General features: G+C 41.2%; 1 protein-coding gene across 2 annotated transcripts in view; it reads right to left on the bottom strand.

The window, feature by feature from the left end:
* The window catches only part of katnb1 (katanin p80 (WD repeat containing) subunit B 1), a 70,306-nt gene that overhangs the window by 31,319 nt on the left and 14,881 nt on the right, over positions 1-24,106 (bottom strand). For both annotated transcript variants that reach the window (XM_069901105.1, XM_069901106.1), the window contains exons 3-6: positions 7,033-7,150; positions 4,068-4,168; positions 3,293-3,334; positions 2,208-2,291 (exon numbers count right to left, since the gene is read on the bottom strand). In XM_069901105.1, coding sequence (XP_069757206.1) covers positions 2,208-2,291; positions 3,293-3,334; positions 4,068-4,168; positions 7,033-7,150 — 345 coding nt within the window. The remainder of the gene's footprint in view (positions 1-2,207; positions 2,292-3,292; positions 3,335-4,067; positions 4,169-7,032; positions 7,151-24,106) is intronic.

Here is a 24,106-nt window from a genome sequence, read left to right as displayed (position 1 = left end):
AAATAATGGAGAATAAATCCCCAGGGCCTGACAAGGTATTCTCTCAGACTTTGAGTGAGGCTAGTGCAGAAATTGCAGGGGCGCTGGCAGAAATATTTAAAATGTCCTTAGCCACAGGTGTAGTGACAGAGGATTAGAGGGCAGCCCACGCTGTTCTGCTGTTTAAAGGTGGCTCCAAAAATAACTCAGGAAATTATAGGCAGGTGCACCTGACATCAGTAGTAAGTTTTTGGAAGATGTTCTAAAATATCGAATATACAAGTATTTGGATAGTCAGGGACTAATTAGGGATAGTCAACATGGCTTTGTGCATGGTAGATCGTGTTTAACCAATTTTATAGAATTTGTTTTGAGAAGGTTACCAGAAAAGTTGATGAAGGAAAGGGTGTGGATGTTGTCTACATGGACTTTAGTAAGGCCTTTGACAATGTCCCACATCAGAGGTTAGTCAAGAAGGTTCAGTGAGGTAGTAAAGTGGATTTAACATGAGCTTTAGGGGAGAATCCTGAGAGTGATGGTGGATGATTGCCTCTCAGACTGGAGGTCTTTGACTAGCGGTATGCCTCAGGGATTAGTGCTGGGTCCTTTGTTGTTTGTTATCTATGTCAAAAGTTCATAGGTTTTGTCTCTACATCAATGATCTGGATGATAATGTCATAAATTGAATCAACAAATTTGCAAACAACAGAAAAATTGGCAGTGCAGTGAACTGAAAAAGGCTTAGAGGGATCTGGATAAGCTTGAAAAATGGGCTGAAAAATGGCAGATGGAATTTATTGCAGGCAAGTACAAGGTGTTTCATTTTGGAAAGACAGATACAATAAGTGGTAGGGCACTGAAGAGTGCAGATCTAGGAATACAGATAAATAATTCCCTGAAAGTGGCATCACAGGTAGATAGAGTCGTAAATAGAGCTTTTGGCACACTGGCTGTCGGAATGTTATGGTAAAGTTTTATCAGTCATTAGTGAGGCCAAATTTAGAGTACTGTGTGCAGTTTTAAATTTAGAGTTACAGCATGGTCACAGGCCCTTTCAGTCCACGAGACTGTGCCGCCCAATTACATCCAATTGACCTACTACCATGATAAATTTCAAATGGTGGGAGGAAACAGGAGGACCCAGAGGAAACCCATGCAGACATGGGAAGAAGGTACAAACTCCTTGCAGACAGCACAGGATTCTAACCCGGTCCCGAAAGCTGGCATTGCACTAACCACTAAGCTGACTGTTCTGCCCCAACTTAACTACAAGAATTTGTTAACTAATGAAAAGAAAGATTGAAAGAGTGAAGAGAACAATTACTAGGATGTTGATGGGATTTGTGAAATGAGTTATAACTTTATTCCCTGGAGCATAGAAGAATGAGGGGAGATCTGATAGAGGTATACAAAATTATGAGGAGCAGAAGTAGAGTAAATGCAAGTAGGCTTTTTCCATTGAAATTAGGTGAGAAATAAACCAGACGACATGGGTTATGGGTGAAAGGGGAAATGTTTAAGAGAAAACATTAGTGGGAATGAGCTAACAGCTGAAGTGGTGAATGCGAGCTCAAATTTAACATTTAAGATTTAAAAAATTGGACAGGTACATGGAAGGGAGAGGTATGGGGGACGTGGACTGGGTGCAAGTTAGTGAAACTAGGCAGAACAATAGTTTGGCGGAGACGAGAAGGGTTGAAAAGCCCACTTCTGAGCTGTAATGTTTTATAGTTCTATTCATTTACTTGATGAGGCAGTTGCTGATAAGAACATCATGTACTCCCCATCTCAGATCCAATTAGTGACTTGCCAACAATGGCTTAAATGCAAAACCAAAAGGAACGTGCACTGATATTCTGATTTACATTTGTGAATGTTGTAATTTTACACTATTTCATGTTTTTTTTCCCCTAAAGAATTGCAAACGTCAGGACCCTATGACTTTCCTGCTTAAAAGTAGAGCACCAAAGGAAAATGCATCTTAAAAAATTTTCCACGTTCCTTATTCCCTCCATCACTCCATTCAATTTATGGAAAAGTGATCCATACTTAAAAACCCATCAAGCTAAATTAACCTGATTTTAAACATCAAGAGAGCAACTTGCAGAAAATGCTCAGCTTTTCTTATACATGGAAAGTCCAGAAATTGACAAAGTATTTCAGCTGCATGAGTGAATTGATTGCTTTTTGATGTTGCATTCACTCGATGCAAAGCTCCAAGTCAATACCTTCACAGTGCCGTCATCTCCAGCAGCAGCAATCCATCGCCCATCAGGACTGAATCTTAAACACCGCACAGCATTCGTGTGTCCCTGAAGAGACAGCATTGACAGTTTAAAGTGAAGAATTAACCACGTTAACCCAGATGAAGTGCCTGCTACACAACAAGCACAAGCGACTCCAATGTCATCCATATTGGCCAATACAAATGAACCAGAAACAATGAGGAATCAAATTGACAGAAAGATGACCTGAGGATTGTCACTAACTATCCCACAAAAAAATTCAAGCCCCTTTTTGTCAACTGCAGATGAACTAACAGAATTCAGGATTTGTTACACAGTATTGTGCAACTTTTTGACCATCTAAATTCAAGTGTTATTGTGAGTTTAAAGGAGGTTCAACATACAGCAACACAGAAGACCCTCAGGCTTAATATATCAAGCATCAGAAATAATCTTTTAGTCTTGACTGAATTCATTGCAGAAGGCGTAGAACAGCATAGATCCCATTCAGGTATAAACTTCTTTCACAACAGTGATAAAAAAGTGGGTAGATTTGTGAGATGATAAGGCTATGTAAAACTAAGGGCCAATATTTAAATATCAACAATTAACCATTATTTCTTGGTATTCCAAAAAAAAAATGCTGACATAAAGACGGCAAGAAAAATAACTTCGACTGATCAGAGGTCTCTCAAAATGAGACGTATGGTAAAGAATGGAGTCCTGAAAATAAAAAGCAATGGCATTTGGTTCTTTTTGCAAACATGAACATAACCAGTCCTATGACTTTACAGCTATGCATCTTGACAGCATTAAATCTTCTGAATATGAAAAATAAATCATTCCTAGCAGCACAAAATTGAGCTACAAATCTAGAATTGTCTGATGTATTTTTTCTATACAAAAATACCAATATATTATTAAGCTGTCACCCTTCAATACCGTTTCATGGTAACCATTATGTGAATGATGTCCAAATTTGCTTACCTTTACAGTCAAAAATTGCTTTGAAATTGATTTCTAGATAACCAATTTGACAGTTAAAAGAAAACACTTGCCATTGGTATAATACCTGTTGTTTTTCTCACCTTGTATGTCATTACACAACCTTTCCTCCGAATATCCCATAACTAGAAAAATAAGTAAAGAAGAATTAACAACAGATATTTCAAAAGTTGCTTTACAAATTGTAAACTAAAGAAATAGTATCAATTGAAATATAATCAACAAGTAATTATGCAAGAACTCAAGATTTTCAATAATATACTGGTGTACATTTTAAGAGCATTTTACATCTTTGCTGCATCACCTATATCAAGTTTTTATGATTAAAAAGTACTTTGACACTGGTCAAAAAAAAGGAATGAAAGGCCTAATTTCCATCTCACCTTTCACATCTATTGTAGTGTGGGAAACAGAGGAAATTTATGTGCAGCAAGTTCCCACAAACAGCGGCCTAGTGATTCACCAAATTAATGCTATTGTTAGATATGTCATTTGAGAACTAAACAATGGCATTGAAGCATATGGGCCAAGTGCTGGAAGATGGGAATTATTATGGATGAGTGTCTATTGATGGCATAGAAATGGTAGGTCAAGTGGCCCATTTCAATGTTGTAAAATTATGACTATGAAAGCTTATTTTTGCAGAATTATGAGTCTTGAAAACATTTTATCAGACAAGGCTATCACAGGACAAAAATAAAGTTAGGAATCAATTACATGGGTTCCTGAATAAAGATCAAGAATTATATTAGGACCTTCTATTGCTAGCATCTGTCAAGTGCAAATAGTCTTGCTGGGAAAATTAGTCTTTTCTTATGCCTAAAATGTTATTTTACATTTCAATTAACAATTCAGTACCTTTACATTGGTGTCCACAGAACCAGAGGCTACGAACTCTCCAAAAGGATGAAAGTCTAAACTGCAGATATTGGCTTTATGAGCAGACAGGGTCCGAAGAACTTGAAAATAAAATGAACCAAGTTAATACATTCTTACGTATTGCTTATATGTGAATTATCCAAATAGAAGTTAACAACTTCAGCATGATTTTCTGGTTAAAACTGTAACTTCTATTCTGAAGACAGAGCCATTTAATAAGATCATGGCTAATCTATCTGGCCATGGACTCAGCTCCGCATTCCTGCCTTTACCTCACAATCCTCAATTCCCACAGTATGCAAAAACATGTGTCTGAAATATATTTTATGAGGTTACCAAACTCTCTTCCTTGGGCAGAGAATTCCACAGATTCAATGCTCCGGGAAAAGCAATTCCTTCTCATTTCCATTCTAAACTGTAAACTTTTCTCAATCCATATGCAAGATTACAACTCCATACAACTTTTTTTCATTTGTGCACCCAAACTAAAATATAACATTTTTCCCCAATTTTTAAAACTACAGAATTTTTCCATGTTATCAGAACTAGATATTAGAAAAGAGTAAAACAAGGACGTCTGCAGACACTGTGATTGTAGTTTCTACACAAAAGTTCTGGAAAAACACCCCTCCTTTTCCCTCTGTCTCCTATCCTCCAGTCCTGCATTCACAGAGATAACCCCTCCCCTGATCACTTCTCAGCTTTTCTCTCCTGCCCTCCTATCAACGTCTACCTATGGCTTCATGGCTGTTGGCCTGTCCTCCTCCCTCTGCCCTTTCCTCCCCCCTCCCCCCCACTTTTTATTCAGATGTCTGCTTGCTTTTTCCTCATACCTTGACAAAGGGCTCAGGCCTGAAAAGTTAGTTAATCTTTGCCCTCTATAGTCACTGCAGGATCTGCTAAGTTTCTCCATCACTCTTGTTTATTAATTAGATATTAGAAAAAGTGTTTTGCATTGAATGCAAAGTGATATAAATGTTTTCTTTTTTGCTCATTAAGTGCTCATTAAGTGCTGCATAGCATTTGTTTTCTCCTTCATGATGCATACTGTTCTTGATTTCCCAAAAATATACCAAGAATGAATTACACACTTTCTTAAGACAAGTATTTACACATACAATTGAAAAATGTCACTTTTTTCAAAAATATTCTTTTTCACCAACTGAACAAAGCTGAGAATATTTAATTAAGTACAAAAATCTGCCTGTATTGGCTTTTTACACTCTTTAAATTCTGCATCTGGATTTAAAACAAAATAATGAAACAGAACTACACCAATTCAAAAGAGAAACTAATCTTTGTCACTGTACCATCCAAAATGGTAGCACACCAAAAAGAAATTTTACACATCTATTAATTAGCTCACAATATGACGTACTGCTGAACTTTAAGCAGCTTACCGTGTCCCTAACCATGTTCCAGAACAGTTTTGGGATTCAACGTTTCTGAAACTTTTGAGACAACAAAAAAAAATTCTAATGGCTTTGGTTTTAGATATGTAGATAGAAGCAGGGAGGGAAGAGAATTTGCACATGCAAATAGGAATTATGACTAGAATTTGGTTGTTATTGATTTATTTAATTAAATCATTAATTAATTAATTAAATTGTTAATTGTTTCCGAACAGAAAGACCACAGTCTGTCCAGATTGACAGCAGAACATTGAGCATTATCACGATCAGCAAGGGCACACCTCAGGGCTGTGTGCTCAGCCCATGCAACTGACCCACGACTGCAATGCCAGATCCTGTTCCAGAGTCATCGGGTTTGCATATGACACAACAGTCATCAGCAACGATGATGAGTCACACTAAAGAGAAGAGGTGGAAAATCTAGTGACACAGTGTGAGAGTAACAACCAGTCTCAACATGGGCAAGACAAAGGAAATGATTGTGGACTTCAGGAGGACCTGAGTCAGCCACCCTCCACCACACATTAATAACTCAGTCGCAGAGAGAGGAGAGCACTGAGTTGCTCGGAGTCCACTTAAGGAGGACCAATTCTGGGCACATAACATTGCCTCACTAGTCAGGAAGGTGCATCAGCAACTGCACTTTCTTGGAAGGCTGAGGTGAGTAAAGCTACCGGCCACCATTCTGTCAACTTTATACATGAACTCTATTGAGAATCTAGGCCTGGTGTAAAGCATCGGATAGGAGGTCAATCCACAGGACCATAAAGTATCACCTAGGTCTTCGACTCACTCCCACCCTAATCTGATTTATCAGGATCATTATTTAAAGAGGGCTCATATAATCTGTAAAAAAAAACCCTTCCACCCAGTACACAGCATCTCCCAGCTACTCCTATCAGGAAAAAGCTACAGAAGTATCAGCGAGGTCCACCAGGCTGAGGAGCAGCTTCTTCTCACAGGCAGTGAGACTGCAGAATTGCTGAAACAACTCCCCATGACTCTACTATTTATTTGTAACATTTTTTAATATACGAATATGAAACGTATATAGGTTCTGTATAGCTGTGTATATGTAGTTTGTCTGTATATATGTTTGCATCATGGATCAGAGAACAATGTTTCATCAGGTTGCACTGGTACAATCGTATGACAAATAAACAAACTTAAAAAGTTAACTAATTGGATAGCTGTAAAGGTGTCCTGCTCAGATTCATGCATGAATATTAATTTCCAGAATTTGTCAGAAGGCTACAAAAGCCCACTGAATCATACACAGGAGGAATTACAGTGGGGAGAGGGGAATAAGAGATAAATTAGGATTAAACACAAATTTGTTGTTTCCTTCAAAGCAAACAGCCTCCTCAAAGAAAACAATTATGTACACTTTTCTCCTCATATTTATTCTCCTTCTACATTGGGAGATATTAAAGCTGTCCAAACTCAAAATATCAGACACAATTTGGAATTTTAATTTATAAAGCAAAATTTTCCAAAGTATCGTAGTTAAATGTCTATTCAATTTTACTTACTCTTAGCTGCTTCCAAATCCCATATTCTTAGCGATCCAGACTGTGAGCCTGCAACAACCAATTCCTCAGAATCTTTAAACTGAATACACTCGACTGGCGTGTTGTGACCTGTAAGACTCTATAGTGAAATTTCTTTTTTAAATGGATGTTTTGTAGAAAATAAGATTAAATACATGCATACAAATTGAAGTACAAAATTTGAAGTAATGGATAAAAAGAGAATTCCAAGTTAGAGGGACATACTTTAAATCCCTTACAGTGGCCATTTAAACCAACACCACTACTTCCGGTTAGAGAGAAATAAGGAGTAGACGTCTCTGTCACAGCTCCATATGTTCAGTATACTTTTTACCCTGTTTACTTTCTTTAAAACTTTCGAAGTGGTGTCAAATTGAAATGGATACAAGAGCTGGAAAGATCGGTAAAAATCTAAAAAATGTAAAAAAAAACCAAGAAACTCCAGCAAATCCACAGGCAAACTCGATTACTGAGGACTCCTCCAAAACTTCTGAACAAATTCAAGAATTTATCGATGCAGGATTTAAATGTCTAGATCAATGGTTTTTAAACTGCCCCCTAAACTCACATTCCACCTTAAGCAATCTCTATGCCATAAGTGCTCTGTGATTGGTAAGGAATTGGTCAAGGTGGAATGTGAGTGGGAAGACAAAGTTGAGAACCACTGAATTATTTTGCTTGAGAAAAATTGTCATTGGCCAATTTCCTTTGGAGTTATGAAACCGTACACATAATGAGTCAATTAAGTACGATTAAAACAGTGGTTTCCAAACCTTTTTCTTTTCACTCGCATACCACTTTCAGCAATCCCTTACTAATCACAGAGCACTTATGGCATAGGGATTACTTCTGGTGAAATGTGAGTTTAGGGGGGCAGTTTGAAAATCACTGGTCTAGATGATAGGCTTTTGGTTCTGGAACACTGACTTGCACAGATCTGTCATTCTACAGAAGAACAAGGTGAACATTTGACCCTGGTAAAATCTACTTTAAAGGATCTGAACAACCGGTCTGCCACCTGGAAGACAACAATGAGATTAATGGCGAAAATTATCGATTTGGAAAGTCGAAGTAGGTGACAGAACCTGCTGTAGATACTGAAACTGGTACGCTTACTATATCGTTTCTCCTATTTGTTGGTAACAGTGTTTGGGGACGAGAGGTTGCCTCAGCCTAAATCAGGGCAAAAACCACAATTGGTGGTTATATGCCTACACTGCTATCAAATGAAAGAACGGCTGATCCTTGAAGCCCATCATAAAGGTACACTGCAATATAGTGGCAAATAATTTAGAATTAGGGAAGATTACCCTCCTGAAGTCATGAAGCAGCGGACCGTCCACAGGGAAGTTTTGTTAGAGTTATACAAGCCCTCACTGCTATCCCAGCATGTTTTCGCATCTCTCTTCCCAGCGGTTACAAGAAATGGTTTGGTTCAGTGGAGGATGCTTGGGAGTACATTTATAAACATCCAGCTCCAATTCTTGAATGACATTTTCTCTTTCCTTTCTGCTGAATGGCTGTTTTGAACTGAGGATTAAATTTTAATATGTTAAAGATTCATTCATTTGATGTTGAAGCTTTTGGGAAAGAATTGATATTGTGAGAAGATTTAATTTGGAGTGGCTGAAGAAAAAGCATTCAACACACTTAGATTGTATTTATAGTTAAGATTGTTCTATCAAAACAGGATAGAATTTTTTTAAAATCTCAAAATACTTTTTTTATAAAAAAAGTCTAATTTTTTTTGACGTGCAGGTGTAACATTTATTATTTTGCTTTAGTGCAGGAACATCTAATCTCTACTAGAAAATAGTGGGTTTTATAGAATTAATTAGCATGCTGTTGGTCTGTTAAGCAGACTTAGTGGGGTGGGCAGAAGAATAAAAGGGTGAGTTCATGGATCATCTGCATTGCCAAGGTGCTTTTTTTGGTTCCATCTTATGGAGTTGTACTCTGGTTTAATAAGGCCATCTGCAGACTGGAGGTCTTTGTTCACACTACACAAACTCGTCTCCACACATGCACAATGAAATCTATGAAATTAGTTTTATTGTTACTGTAGTAGCCGCGCACAAAGAAGACACACACATGTAGTGTAGTCAGTTTAAGCTCTGAGTTTTGTTAGGGCTCAGGCCCAACTTTTATACTTGCACTGTTCCCGCCATGGCCCCCCCCACTTAGCTGATATCACAACATGCATAACAAAAGCAGGTCTCCCACACACGGCTACTTTCCTGCCCTTCTTTCCCGTGTACTGTCCTTGTCTGTTGGCTACACAGCAAGGCCAGTGCCAGTTTGGGGTCACTGATCTTTAAGATGCCCTTGTGTAATGGAAGATTCTAACCTGTTTTTTTTAAACTTGGAGCTCTGGGTTCTGCAAGGCTGAGAACCTGCTTGTGTTTTAGAATCAGCAGACATAAGCTAAATTCCACCAAGGGGCCAGAGATGCTGTTATATGACGAAAGGACATCTGTGTACCAAGAACATTTAATCTTCCTGCTTGTTTTGGTCACAGACTGTCAGAGGCCTAGCCTTGATGCAGAATAAACCATTGTATTCAAAGTGATAAGCTGAAAATTATGTTATTCGTTAGAAGCCTAGCATGCTAGCTTGCTTATCTTTCTCGCTGCGCTGGGAATAGGTGCTTGGGTAAGCAGTTTTTGGGTAATGTAAGCCATGGTCCCGCTGCTGAAGTTTAAGACTCTCCGAGAGGTGGCAACATCTCTCAGCAAGAAGAACTTCTGGAGTCCAGCCAACGTCCCGGTCAGGGGAGGTGGAGAAGCTGCTACCGGCACTCTGACAACCTACTACAAGTGTGCAGTCGTTGCCTCGCTTCGGCAGTTGGGACCAGTCCAAGCATTGATAAGTATAGTTGGGAAGGGCTTGCATATTGTAGTGTGAAATCAGCTTTTGAATTTGTAATAAACATTTGTATAATCTGAACTGCTCTCGGTGTGTGTGTCTATTTTCTTTCGGTAGTTCAAACACTGTGACCAATCTAAAACGAACAAAATGAGAGGTATAAGTTTACACAAGACACCTTGCCATCCTCCCGCTGGTTCGCTTGTTGGGGCCAGTACCTGGCTGCGCGGGCTGCTGGCCTTTGGTTGTGCTCGGCACCTGGAGCACCAGCTCAATCGCTGCAGCAGCGGGTCACCACATGTCACCCCCTCCATCCCAAGAACCAGTGGTATTGTCCTTGTTATTGTCCTTTGTGCCCAGAGGGAAAGTCTCTGCAGCCTTCGGTGGCCTGCTTCTTTGGCGCCCCATCCAGGTATGCCGGCTTCAGCCTGTTTGTTGTGAAGACCTCAGTCTTGCCTCCGACCTCCAGCTCGAATGTGACCCCATTGTTGCGGATGACCCGGAATGGATCCTGTATGGCCTTTGAGGCAGTGGATGATGTGGACCCCTGCGAATGAAAACATACCCACAGTCCTGTAGATCTTTGGGCATATTGGTCCTCCCGTGTCCATGCCTGGAAGGTGGAATCGGGGCCAGGTTGCCGACTGTCCCTCAGCCTGCTGAGGAACACTGCTGAGTCATCCTGCTGTCCGCCTGGGGAAAGTACAAATTCTCCCGGGACCACCAGTTCCATTAACAAGTTCAGCCAAAGAGGTGTTGAGGTCATCCTTGGGTGCCGTGCAGATGCCCAACAGCGCCCATGGTAGCGCGTCTACCCAGTTGGGTCCTTGGATCATGAGCACAGTTTTGAGATGCCTGTGGAAGCACTCCACCAACCCATTGGACTGTGGGTGATAAGCTGTTGTGTGAGGCAGCTGGGCACCCGACAGGCTGGCGAGGTAGGGCCGCAGATTGGAGGTGAACTGGGTCCCTCTGTCACATGTGATGTGGGACGATAACCCGAACCATGCCACCCAGGATGAGATGAGGGCCTTGGTGCATGAGGTTGTGGACATGTCTGGCAGCAGGACTGCTTCTAGCCAACTGGAGAAGTGGTTGACCATTGTGAACAGATAGCAGAAAACCTGGGATACCTGCTAGGCCCCTACTATGTCCACGTGGATATGGTCGAACATTCGTTCTGTGGGCTCAAAGTGCAGAGGTGGAGTCTTGGTGTACCGCTGAACCTTGGTTGCTTGGGACTGCATGAACGCATTTGCCCATCTGCTGACCTGTTTCCGCAATCCATGACACGTGTATTTGCTGTCCTGATGGATGGGTGAGCCAGTCAAAAACCGGTCATCTCCAAGCCGCTGGGATGATGGGTCTGACCTGACTGGTGGTCACATCGCACAGTGGAATGGTGTTACCTGTGCCGACTGGGATGATATGGAGCTGCATGCCCTACATTGGGGCATCTCTTCATCTTTCTGTTGTGCCTCCCCAGTGCCACGAAGTCCATTCCCCTTGACAGCACGTGGATATTTTGCCTGGATGTGTGTTGGCCACAACGTTGGCCTTGCCGGAGACATGCCTTACATCTATGGTGTACTCTGAGATGCAGGTGTCATTGATGGCGGGCTGACCAGGGGTCTGAGATCTTAGTCAAGGTGAAAGTCAGGGGCTTGTGATCTGTGAAAGCCAGGAAGGACTTGCCCTCTATGAAGTACTGAAGTGGCGGATGGCTAAGTACAGCACCAGTAGCTCTCTGTTGAAAGCACTGTACTTCAGTTCTGAAGGCTGCAGATGTTTGCTGAAGAAAACCAGCAGCTGCCAACATCCTTCAATCTGCTGCTCCAGAACTCTGCCGATCGCCATTCCTGAGGCATCCACAATCAGGGCCATTGGAGCATCTGACCTAGGATGTGCCAGGAGAGCAGGGTCCACCAGGGCTTCCTTGGCCTTCACGAAGGCTTCCGCTGACTCCTCATCCCAGATTATGTCCTTCGCCTTGCCTGCCATCCGGGCATACAAGGGCCACATGATGTGAGGAGCTGAAGGGATGAATTTGTGATAGAAATTGATCATTCCCACTGTAATGGAAGATTTAAATCATTCTTTTTACTTTTGCAGCCTTTGCTTCTGCAAGGCAGAGAACCTGCTTGTTTTTTTTAAGAATCAGCAGACATAAGCTAAATTCAATCGAGAGGCCAGAGATGCAGTTATCTGACGAAAGGACATCTGTGTACCAAGAACATTTAATCTTCCTGCTTGTTTTGGTCACAGACTGTCAGAGGCCTAGCCTTGATGCAAAATAAACCATTGTATTCAAAGTGATAAGCTGAAAATTATGTTATTCGATAGAAGCCTAGCATGCTAGCTTGCTCGCTTATCTTTCTTGCTCTGCTGGGAATAGGTGCTTGGGTAAGCAGTTTTTGGGTAATATAAGCCATGGTCCCGCTGTTAAAGTTTGAGACTCTCCGAGAGGTGGCAACATCTCTCAGCAAGAAGAAGAATTTCTGGAGTCCAGCCAACGTCCCAATCGGGGGAGGTGGAGAAGTTGCTACCGGCGCCTTGACAAGTGTGCAGTCGTTGCCTCGCTTCCGCAGTTGGGACCAGTCCAGGCGTTGATAAATATAGTTGGGAAGGGCTTGCATATTGTAGTTTGAAATCAGCTTTTGAATTTGTAATAAACATTTGTATAATCTGAACTGCTCTCGGTGTGTGTGTCTATTTTCTTTCGGTAGCTCAAACACTGTGACCAATCTAAAACGAACAAAATGAGAGGTATAAGTTTACCCAAGACACCCACGAACTCCTGTAGTCCTTTGGTTGTGTTGGGTCTGAGGAACTTCTGGATGGCCTCCACTTTACTGGGTAGTGGTGTGGCTCCTTCCCTGGTTATCCTGTGGCCCAGGAAGTCAAAGGCCTCCAATCCAAATTGGCATTTAGCTGGGTTGATCATCAAGCCAAACTCGCTCAGTCGAATGTAGAGGTTGGTTCTTGCTTGCCACCAGGATGTCGACCAGGTACATGAAGGTGCCGTCCAGGTGTCGGCCCACTGCATCCATGAGTCATTGGAAAGTCTATGTAGCATTCTTTAGCCTGAACAGCATTCAGAAAAATTTGAGGAGGCCGAACAGGGTGATGATGGCAGTCTTGGGGATGTCATCGGGTTGTACTGGGATCTGATGATATCCCCACACGAGGTCCACCTTGGAGAAGATCTTTGCCCCGTGCAGGTTAGCAGTCAGTGCGGTCGCTCTCAAGCTGCCGACCTCTGGATGAATCGACCACGTGTGAAATTTAACCAGGCTGAGGCAGTTCCAGATCCTGCAGATCACAGCTGAATCCACCCGGTTCTACCACGTGGTGAGCGTCCTGGACACAGCGCCATTTTGGGGTCACTGGCCTTTAAGTGGCCCTTGCCATTCACCTGGCAGTTCACTTGTTGGGGCCAGAGCTGCTGTGTGGGCTGCTGGTCTTTGGTTGCGCTCACCACCTGCAGCGCAGGCTGCCACAGTGTTTACTTTTTATAACTGAGTGACCATGGCAAATCCTATCAAGTTCCTGAGCTGGAATGTGAAAGGTCAAAATCAAGCAGTAAAACAAAGGGAACTGGTTTCACATTTACAACATCTTAAAGCTGTGATAATACTTTTACAGGAGACACATTTATGTGGTAGTGTTGTTTGGTGCCTGATGTTGTGGAGGAAAGGGCAGCAATATCATTCTTCCTCACACTAAATCTGGGAGGGGGTAATCGATCCTTATTAATCAGAATATTCCTTTTTGTATACATAATGTTGTTTCAGATTTTAAAGTTTGCTTTATTACTGTATCAGGGAAATTACACAATAAAATTGAGGTTTTTGCAAATGTTTATGCTCCCAATGTTGATGATCTGGGGTTTTTTGAAAATGTTTTTACTTCCTTGCTGGATTTAAGTTTATATTCGCTTATTCTAGGTAGGGATTTCAACTGTTGGTTGGACCTTATCCAAGAACGTCATCTTCTAACCTTGCTACATTAAATAAATCTATTTCACTAATAATACATTATTTTCTATCAGATTATGGTATTTCAGATGACCAGCATTTATTTTTATCCTACTAACAGAGTATTCTTTCTTTCCTCAAGTACACAACACTTACTCATGTATTGATTACTTTCTTTAATTGATAATCATTTAATTCCACCAACTCATTTTTGTGAATACCACATTATTGTAATATCTGATCATGTCCCTGTTACCAGGTCAATTATTCTTCCTAAATTTCCTCCAGATAAAAGACACTGGCACTTTAATTCAGTAATATTATCAGACAAGGACCTTGTTAAATTTATGGAAGAACAGTTGATACTAATCTTTCCTTGGAGACCTCTAGTTTAGTTATAAAGGATACCTTGAAGGTTTTTCTTAGGGGAAAAATTATGTTGTATACCGTTAATAAAAAGACTAATAAAGATCCGAGTTAATTAAACAAATTAAACAGTTAGATCAACAATACACTCAAACTAAAGACCCATGTATACAAAAAACAGATTGAACTCAAAACTAAATTTGATCTTAACATATCCAGCCAAATGCCAACTTTTGAAATCGAAAAGTCAACTTTACATTCATGGTGATAAATCTGATGTTTTTGGCTAACCGACTGTAGCACTTCATAAAGGTTTGTATTATGACTTCAGATCATTCTGAGATAAATGATACATTTAAAAGATTTTTACTCTAAATTATACTCTTATGAATCTAAGAATGATTGTAATTTGATGAAGAATTTTTTTAAAGACAGACTGAACATCCCCAAGATTTATTCAGACAGCCAAATTAGACTGGATTAATCTACCTCATGAAGAAATATCGGTTGCTACTTCCTCATTACAATCTAGAAAGGCCCTGGACCTGATGGATTTCCTATGGAATTTTTAAAATTATTTTCTCAATTGCTCACATGAATGTAGTGTTTGCAGATCTGTTTAAACAGAGTAAGCTGCCAGATTCATTTAATTAGGCTTGCATATCTTTAATTGCGAAGAAAGGTAAAGACACAACCAAATGTTCCTCCTACAGATCGATTTCTTTATTGAATGTTGATGCTAAAATTTGGCTAAAATTTTAGCCAATTGGATGGGAAAACATTTTAACATCATCAGTTCTTTCTGAAGATCAAAAGGGGTTTGTTAAAAACCAATATTTCTATCTTAATATATGCCATTTAATGAATATTATGTACTTGCCCTCTCGGAAAACTCCTGAGTATATTCTTTTATTGGATGCAGAAAAAGCTTTTGATCCTTGAAAAATTTTAAGTTTGGTTCTGATTTTATTACATGGGTTAAATTATCATACTTACAGCCATCTGCCACAATTCTTACTAATTTACAACAATCCCAGCCTTTCAATCTGCAATGTGCACTTGCCAAGGATTCCCATTAAGTCCTTTATTATTTGATCTGGTGATTGAACCAGAGGATATGGTGGGGAAAGGGATTGAACACAAGGTCTCCCTTTATGCATATAATCTTTTACTTTTCATCTCAGACCAATGATCACCTCTGTCTACAACTTTAGTTGGCCGTATAAATTCTATTAAAATAAATATTTTACCCAAGTTTTTACATCTTTTTCAATCTGTTCCAATTTTTTTCCTAATTTTTTTTAAAAAAACTTACTTGACTCGGCTATATCGTCTCACTTATGGAAGGGTAAACATCCACGCCTTAATAAAGTTCTTCTACAGAGATCCAAGAGAGATGATGGAATGGCCCTGACTAACTTTAGATTTTACTATTGGACAGTAAATATACGAAGTCTTAATTTTACGTTTTGGTCCTGTTTTCATAATAATTCTGACTGCCCACTATGGATATCAATGGAACTGAATTCCCCCCAAAACTTTTCTAATTTAGCGCTTCTTGGCTCTACTCCCATTTTCAACTAAGTTGATATATAATCCAATTCTACGAGAATTTGAGCAGTTTAGAAAACATTTTGTATTTCATAATTTCTCCCATTCAAGCCCTATTTATGTCCAATTATTTTCTTCAACCTTTGTTACATTTTTCAGAGATGGTATAGAGAGGGTATTCAAAGTTTTAAGGATCTGTTTATTTGGAGATAAAATGGCAGCAGTCAGTAGGAGGGACTTCAAACTCCCCATGGAATAGGAAGTAAAAGACAGGAAAAACAAAATTTCCCAAATAAAAAGATTTAGGAAGAAAGAAGTCACCAAAGTAAGAAAAAGGAGGAAAAATGGGAAGAAAACCTCAACCTTAGAAAGGCCGGTGAAGTTGGAACAACAAGGAAGACCATCTTGGGATAGCTTGGCTGGCCTTGGGACAACATCAAAATTGGCTGCAACGGTGGCAAGAGCACAGCCCCAGACCACCCTGCAAGAGAAGGGCTCGCCCAAAGGGTGAGTGAAAACAGCCCAGATGAGGCCAATCCATGGGGGGGGGGAGGGGGAGGCCTGAAAAGGAGCTGCAGTCGAAGCTGCAGTCGAAGCTGCAGGGGTGACGTCAGGTGCACAAGATGAGGGGCCTAGCAGGCATCAGGAGAGAACCAGGCCTACATCAAAATCGGTGGCAGCAGCGGAGCCTCAGTGCCCTGGTAAGGCCAATCCTCGGAGGGGGCCGGAAGGAGCCACAGTTGGAATGGCAGGAGCATCATCGGGCGCGCGAAGCGACAGGCCTTGCGGATAGCAGGAGCGTCAAGACTGGGGACGCGTCATGGCACAAGGAAGACACAGACTCTGGGAGACGTGGGCAGCCTCAGTCCGATGTCGGAGAAGAAGGATGATCTGAATGGGGAGGAGGAGGAAAACCTGTCAGAAAGCAACCTGAGATGCCAGACAGCAGTGAAGGAAAGGCAGGAAATGAAGAAAGTAGCGGGCTCGATGCCCTCTACAAGAGACATTATGGAGGCCATTGGGAAGATCAAAAAGATATTGATGACAGGACAAAATTATTAAAGAAAGATTAGATAATTTGACTGAAAGAGTAGTGGTCACAGAAGATAGAATTGAAAAAGGGGAAGAGACATTGGACAGAAATGAAAATGAAAATGAGTGAGGAAAAGGGAGAAGATGGGGGATAAAATTGACTCTATGGAAAATTTTAGCAGGTAGAATAATATTAAAATAGTGAGGGTGGTGTGGAGGGAAGAAACCTGGTGGGATTCTTAAAAAAAAAAGGATCCTAGAAGTACTGAGGAAGGATAAAATTGAGGAGGAGTTGGTGATTGAGAGGGCCCTCCTGTCTCTTGCTCCCACCCACCCCCATAGTCCAGACCTCAATCAACAATCCTACACCATCCTGGTTAAATATCTTCATTACCAAGACACAGTGAAATTTGCAGGCAGCACCAGTGGGAGCGAAGGAAAAAGTTGGGGGGGGGGGAGGAATCTGGCAGAATACAGAGGAAGGAAGGTTCTCTTCTACTGCTAAGGCGCAGAAAAAAATTTAACTGGGTAAAAAACAAAGTTTAAGATAAGACGGGTGTAGAGTTTGTCCTCCTTCACCCAGCATCTTTAAAAGTAATACAATCTGGAAGGGAGAATTAATTTTTAAACAGATGCTAGGGAGGCAATGCGCTACATGGAAGCCTTGCCATCCTCACAGGATTGAACACCAGTGGGGGGAGAAAAAAGACATAAAAGGGAAAATTAATGGAATAAATAGTTGTAAATATTGTAAATGATAAGAATTTGGATGGAAATGTTTTACTGTTTAAGAGTATGAATGTTAAAGTTAAATTAAAAGTTAATGTTGGAAGATCTAATAGGGGGGTAGGGGGGGGAAGAACAGTGAAGGAGTGTAAGATGGGAGCAATAGGCGCATTCCAAAATACTGGGGGAGTTGGCATTAGTAACTTGGATATTGGCACCTGGAGGGGAATGGGGTAGGGATGCAAAGAGATTGGGGGAGATATTTGGGGGATTTCTTGTTTTGTTCTTTTTCTGATTTGTTGGTTTTAGTTTGTTTAGGTTTTATTTTGAGACAGCCATCTGTGTCAGGGATCACTGGAAGTTAAGATGAACGGAAGAAAGCATTATGAAAAAAGAATGAAGGGGAGAAAAATAATGGAGTAATGGGGTAATGCATAAGACAATCAAATTCGTAAGTATTAATGTAAATGGGCTGATAAAGAGAAATAGTTTTGCCAAACAAAGAAAATGCAAGCAAATATAGTATTTCTACAGGCGACCCTTCTCACAAATCAAGAACATATAAAGTTAAAAAGGGGGTGGTGATGTCTTCCTTTAATTCTAGGGCCAGAGGAGTGGTTATCCTCATAGGAGGAAATCTTCTGATGGTGGTCTGGGGCATGGTCGTCAATCTGGCTAGATTAGTGATGATTCATTGTCAGATATACTCAGAATCATGGACACTTATGAACATATGCCCCAACTTTTGATGATGAGCAATTTATACAAAATATATTTTTAAAAGTAACAGAGGGGAATGAGAATTTTTTTGATTGGAGGCAATTTTAACTTTTATCTGGATCTGGTCTTGAATAAGTCGGCGAGGAAAGTAACAGGCTACCTTGGCCTTTATGAAAAATTTGAATTTAATAGACAACATCCAAGAAAGAGGGACTATCCCTTTTACTAGAGACAACACGATTCATCGAATTGACATTTTTTGGCATGGACCCAAATGGAAGGTAGGATGGCTCGGTTAGTGTCTGACCATTCACCCTTGACTCAGTCTATTGTAATGCCAGATAAACAGGCCATGGCATATAGATGGCACCTTAATTTGTTGCTGTTGGGAAAACAGGAATGTTGTAGCAGTATTAGAGCTCAGATAGATTTATTCTGTGAGATAAACTGTTCCTCTACTGCCAATAGTTTCTTAATATAGGATACACTGAAGGCTTATTTAAGGAGCCAAATAATTGGATATAACAAAGGTATCATATAGGGGCATATGAAAGAGATAAATGACTTGAGCAGGATGATAAATATAGGAATTTAATGAACAAAAAAGCTCAAATACAACACAATACAAACAGACAAGATAGAAAAGATAATCCTAACATCTAAACAACAGGATTATGAGCTGGGAGAAAAGGCCCATAAAGTCCTGTTTTGGCAGGTGAGGGCAGAAGAGGTCTCATGATCAACTAATGCAATACAAACAGAAGAAGACAAGATTTCATATAAACCAAAGGAGATAAATGAAACATTTAAAAAGTTCTATACAGAACTGTATAAATCAGAATCAGTGGGAGACCTTACTAAAATAAATGATTTACTTCTTACATTGGAACTACTAAGTTTGAATCAAGGTGAACAAGAGGGGCTGGGTTCCCCCTTCTCTAGAGAGGAGATTGAGAAAGCCCTGGGCTCATTGAAGGCTAACAATCACTGAGAGAGGATGGGTTCCCCACTGAATTTTATAAAGTGTTTAGGAGTCTTTTAATGCCCATCATTATGAAGTGGTGGACCAGGCAGCAGAGATACATACCCTACCAGAGTCTTTCTCAATAGCAATTATTATAGTGATTCCATAAAAAGACAGGGATCCACTGAATCCCTCCTCCTAAAGGCCCATTTCATTAATGAATGTACATTATAAAATTATAGCAAAAGCATTGGCCAATAGATTGACTCAATATTTAATCGGTTAACAAATCCAGATCAAGCTGGATTTGTACTAAAGAGACAATCAGCAGAAAATACGTAGATTATTCAATATCGTACATCTGGCGCAGTTAGGGGTGCATCCAGGTGCGGCCGTAACTCTGGACATGGAGAAGGCTTTTGACAGACTAGTGTGGGACCTTTTACTCAAAAGTACTGGAGAGATTTGGATTGGGACAACCATTTATTAATTGGGTACAGACACCCTATCATAAACCCCAAGCTAAAATTATTATGAATAGACAAACATCTCAAATGTTCCCGCTGGGTAGGTCCAGTTGGCAGGGATGCTATTGACCTACAGGCAGAAGCCATTTGACAGGATCCAGATATAAAGGGGTTCAAAGTGGGCCAGGAAGAGCATAAAATCAATTTATTCACTGATGATGTGTTAGTACAGGTACACAATCCTTCATCCAAAACCCTTGGGGGATAGTGTATACTGAATTTTGGATTTTTCCGGATTTCAGAAAGCCAGATTTAAGCCCACCTGAATTCTGCTGCCATATCCACCCCCATCCCCTTCCAATCGCACTGCCATCTCTCCCCCCTCCGCCTGACTCACGCTGTCGGTCTCCCCCCCCCCCCCCACCCCTCACCCGCCTGATGCACTGCCAGTTTCTCACCCCACTTGCTGTTTTTGGAGCTTTCCGGATATTAGATGTCCGGATAAAGGAGTGTGTACCTGTATATTTGACTGACCCCGGGATGGGGGTAAGCATTGGCCAGGCTGAGGACCACATTGGAGGAATATGACAAGATCACTGGGTACAATGAGATAAATTTGGATAAGAGTGAAATTATGCCCTTGCAAACAATAGACAATAGGAGCTGGAGTAGGCCATTTGGCCCGTCGGGCCAGCACCACCATTTTAGATCATGGCTGATCATTACCATCAGTACCCCTTTCCAGCCTTATCCCCATAACCCTTAACTCCGTTACCCACAAGAGTCTTATCTAACTCTCTTTTGAACATAGTCAGCGAATCCGCCTCTACCACCCTCTGTGGCAGAGCATTCCACAGATTCACACTTCTCTGGGTAAAAAAATGCTTTCTCATCTCCGTCCTAAAGGGCCTACCCTGTATTCTTAAACTATGCCCTCTAGTCCTCGTCTCCCCCATCATTGGGAACAAGTAATCAGACTTCACCTTGTCTATCCCCCTGATGATTTTGTATACCTCAATCATGTCCCCCCTCATCCTTCTAAACTCCAATGGATACAAGTCCAGTTTTTCTAGCCTTGCTGCATATGACAACCCTGCCATCCCTGGAACTAACCTTGTAAATCTGCGCTGCACACCCTCTATAGCTAGTATGTCCTTCCTCAAGTTTGGAGACCAGAACTGGACGCAATACTCCAGGTGGGGTCTCACCAGGGCCCTGTATAACTGCAGAAGGGCGTCTCTGTTCCTATATTCCAATCCCCTCTTTATGAAAGCCAACATTCCATTTGCCTTCTTCACAGCTTTCTGAACCTGCATGCTAGCCTTCAGTGACCGATGAACAAGTACACCCAGATCCATTTGCACTTCCCCACTCCCTAGCTTGTCTCCATTTAAATAATACTCAGCTTTCCTATTACTTCCCCCAAAATGAATAACCTCACATTTGTTCACATTGAAATTCATCTTCCATTTAGCCGCCCACTCCTCCAGCCTGTCCAAGTCCCTCTGCATTTTCCTTACATCCTCCTCACATCCCACACCGCCACCCAGTTTAGTGTCATCTGCAAATTTGCTCATGTTATTTATAATCCCCTCATCCAAATCATTAACATAAATTACAAACAACTGAGGACCCAACACCGATCCCTGAGGCACTCCACTCGTCACATCCTGCCATTCTGAAAAAGACCCATTTACTCCAACCCTTTGTTTCCTATCTCTTAACCAATTTCCTATCCATGTCAGCACCTTACCTCCAATACCATGCTCCCTGATCTTGCCCACTAGACTCCCGTGCGGTACCTTATCAAAGGCCTTCTGGAAGTCCAAATACACCACATCCACTGGCTCTCCCGAGTCCACCCTCTTTGTCACATCCTCAAAAAATTCCAGAAGGTTAGTCAAGCATGACTTACCCTTAAGGAATCCATGCTGACTAGCCCTTATACTATTATTACTGACTAAGTGTTCTGCTATTTCTCCTTTTATGATGGACTCCAATATCTTCCCCACCACTGATGTCAGGCTAACCGGTCTATAATTTCCCGTTTTCTCCCTCCCTCCTTTCTTAAAAAGCGGCACCACATCAGCCACTCTCCGGAATCTATGGAACTTTGGAAAATGTCGACCAGTGCCTCCACAATTTCCATAGCCACCTCTTTAAGCACCCTAGGATGCAGCCCATCAGGCCCTGGGGATTTATCAGCCCTCAGTCCCAACAATTTACTCATAACCTCCTGCTTCTGGATCCGGATATCCATTAGATCCCCTACCTCCCCAGTAAAGTTCCCCAAGTCTCTTGGTACCGCATGACCACTACCCCCTAACTGACTATAACCTATATCCTCCTTGGTGAAGACAGTTGCAAAGTATTTGTTAAATTCCTCTGCCATCTCCTTGTTTCCGGTAATAATTTCATCCTTGCCCATTTTCAAAGGGCCAATTTTAGACCGAACCAATTTCTTCCTCTTCACATACTTAAAAAAGATTTTGCTATCCTCCGTAATATTATCTGCTAATTTCCTCTCATACTTCATTTTCCTGTCTCTTATGGCTTTCTTAGTTACCCTCTGATGTTCTTTGAAGGTTTCCCAATCCTCTAATTTCCCACTCCGCTTCGCTATCTTATAATTACTCCCTTTGGACTTGATAATGCACTTGATTTCCTTAGTTAGCCAGGGCTGCCATTTGCATCTCCTAGAGCCTTTCCTCCACTTTGGAATAAATTTGTCCTGAATCCTGTGAAAAATGTCCATAAAAACCTGCCATTTTTCCCCAGTTGTCCTCCCAGCTAGTGCAAAGGGGGATTACAGACAATACCAATGAAGGAGTACAAGAGGGCCTTAAATATTTGGTGATAAAAGTGGATAAGGATTTACACAATTTACATAAATTCAGTTCTCTCCCTTTGCTCTGGAAGACTGAGGAGGACCCTGCCCATAACTTTGGTGGGGAGAGTTAACTGTATTAAAATGAAGGTGATCCCAAGACTACAATAGCTATTTCAGTCTTTGCCCATTCCATTGCCCAACAGGTGCTCAACAGATGTGTCTGCAAGGTGGCTAGAACCTCCACGGAAGAGTTGACAAGATTATAAATTGGGAGGTGTGAAATAGCCAGATTTTAAAAAATATTAGGCAGCCCAACTGAGGTTTATCACTTCACTCTTTGAGGGAGGTTGACACCCTCCTGGGGACAAATTGGACTAAGCACAGTAGGAGAAAAGATAGCAGGATAGTTTATATATAACAATGAGACATCAGAATCAGGATTTATCGTCAAGAAATTTGATGTTTTACAGCAGCAATATAGTGCAAGCCTGCATATTATAACCATCTTACAACATTATTATAAAAAATAAAATAACAAGAATAATAATAGTGCATGAAAAGTAAGGCAGGGTTAGGGTTGGTTCATTGATTGTTCAAGAATCTAATGGCAGCAGGGAAGAAGCTGTCCTTGTGTTGTGAGTGCTCATCTTTACACTCCTGGACCTTTTCCCCCAATGGTAACAGAGTGAAGAGGGCATGGCCTAGGTGGTGGAGGTCTTTGAAGACAGAGGCAGCTTTTTTTAAAGACTCCGCCTCATGTAGATGTCCTCGATGGTGCCTGTGATGTCAGGCCGAATTAACAACTCTTTGGAGTTTATTCTTGACCTGAGAGTTGGCACCTCCGTATCAGGAAGTGATGCAACCAGCTAGAATGCTCTCCACCATACACCTATAACAGTTTACAAGTCTTTGTGCAATGTCTGAGGCAGTACAGTAAGTCACCTAAGTATAGTCGCTGGCAAGCCTTCTTTCTGATTCCATCAAATGTGGAGGCAAAAGAACAGATGCTTGGAGATGATGGCACCCAGAAATTTGAAGTTCTTGACCTTTTCCACTTCTAAGCCCTTGATGTGGACTGGGTTATGTTCCCCTGACTTGCTCTTGAAGTCCACAATCCTCTTCTTGGTTTTGCTGTCAATTGAGCGCAAGGTTGTTGTCGTTACACCATTCAACGAGCTGATCTCTTTCCCTCCTGTACACTTCCTCATTGCTGTTTGTGATTCTGCCTACAATTGTGGTATCATCGGCAAATTTGTAGATGGCATTGGACTTGTTCCTGGCCACAGTCATGGGTGTATAACGAGGAGAGCAGTGGACTAAGCACACATCCTTTGAGGTGTGCCTGTGTTGATGATCAGGGAGGAGAAGTTATTTCCAATTCGTAATGACTGTGGTCTTCCAATGAAAAAGTCAAGGATCCAGTTGCAGATTGGGTAGAGGCCTAGAGTTTTCAGCTTCTTTACCAGCACTGAGGGAATAATGGTATTGAAGGCCGAGCTGTAGTCTATGAAGAGCAGCCATATGTATAAATTGTTGTTTTCGATGAGATCCTGAACTG

The sequence above is a fragment of the Narcine bancroftii genome, chromosome 10, assembly GCF_036971445.1.
Source record: "Narcine bancroftii isolate sNarBan1 chromosome 10, sNarBan1.hap1, whole genome shotgun sequence".
Taxonomy (NCBI): Eukaryota; Metazoa; Chordata; class Chondrichthyes; order Torpediniformes; family Narcinidae; genus Narcine; species Narcine bancroftii.
This window is presented reverse-complemented; position numbering and strand designations above follow the sequence as displayed.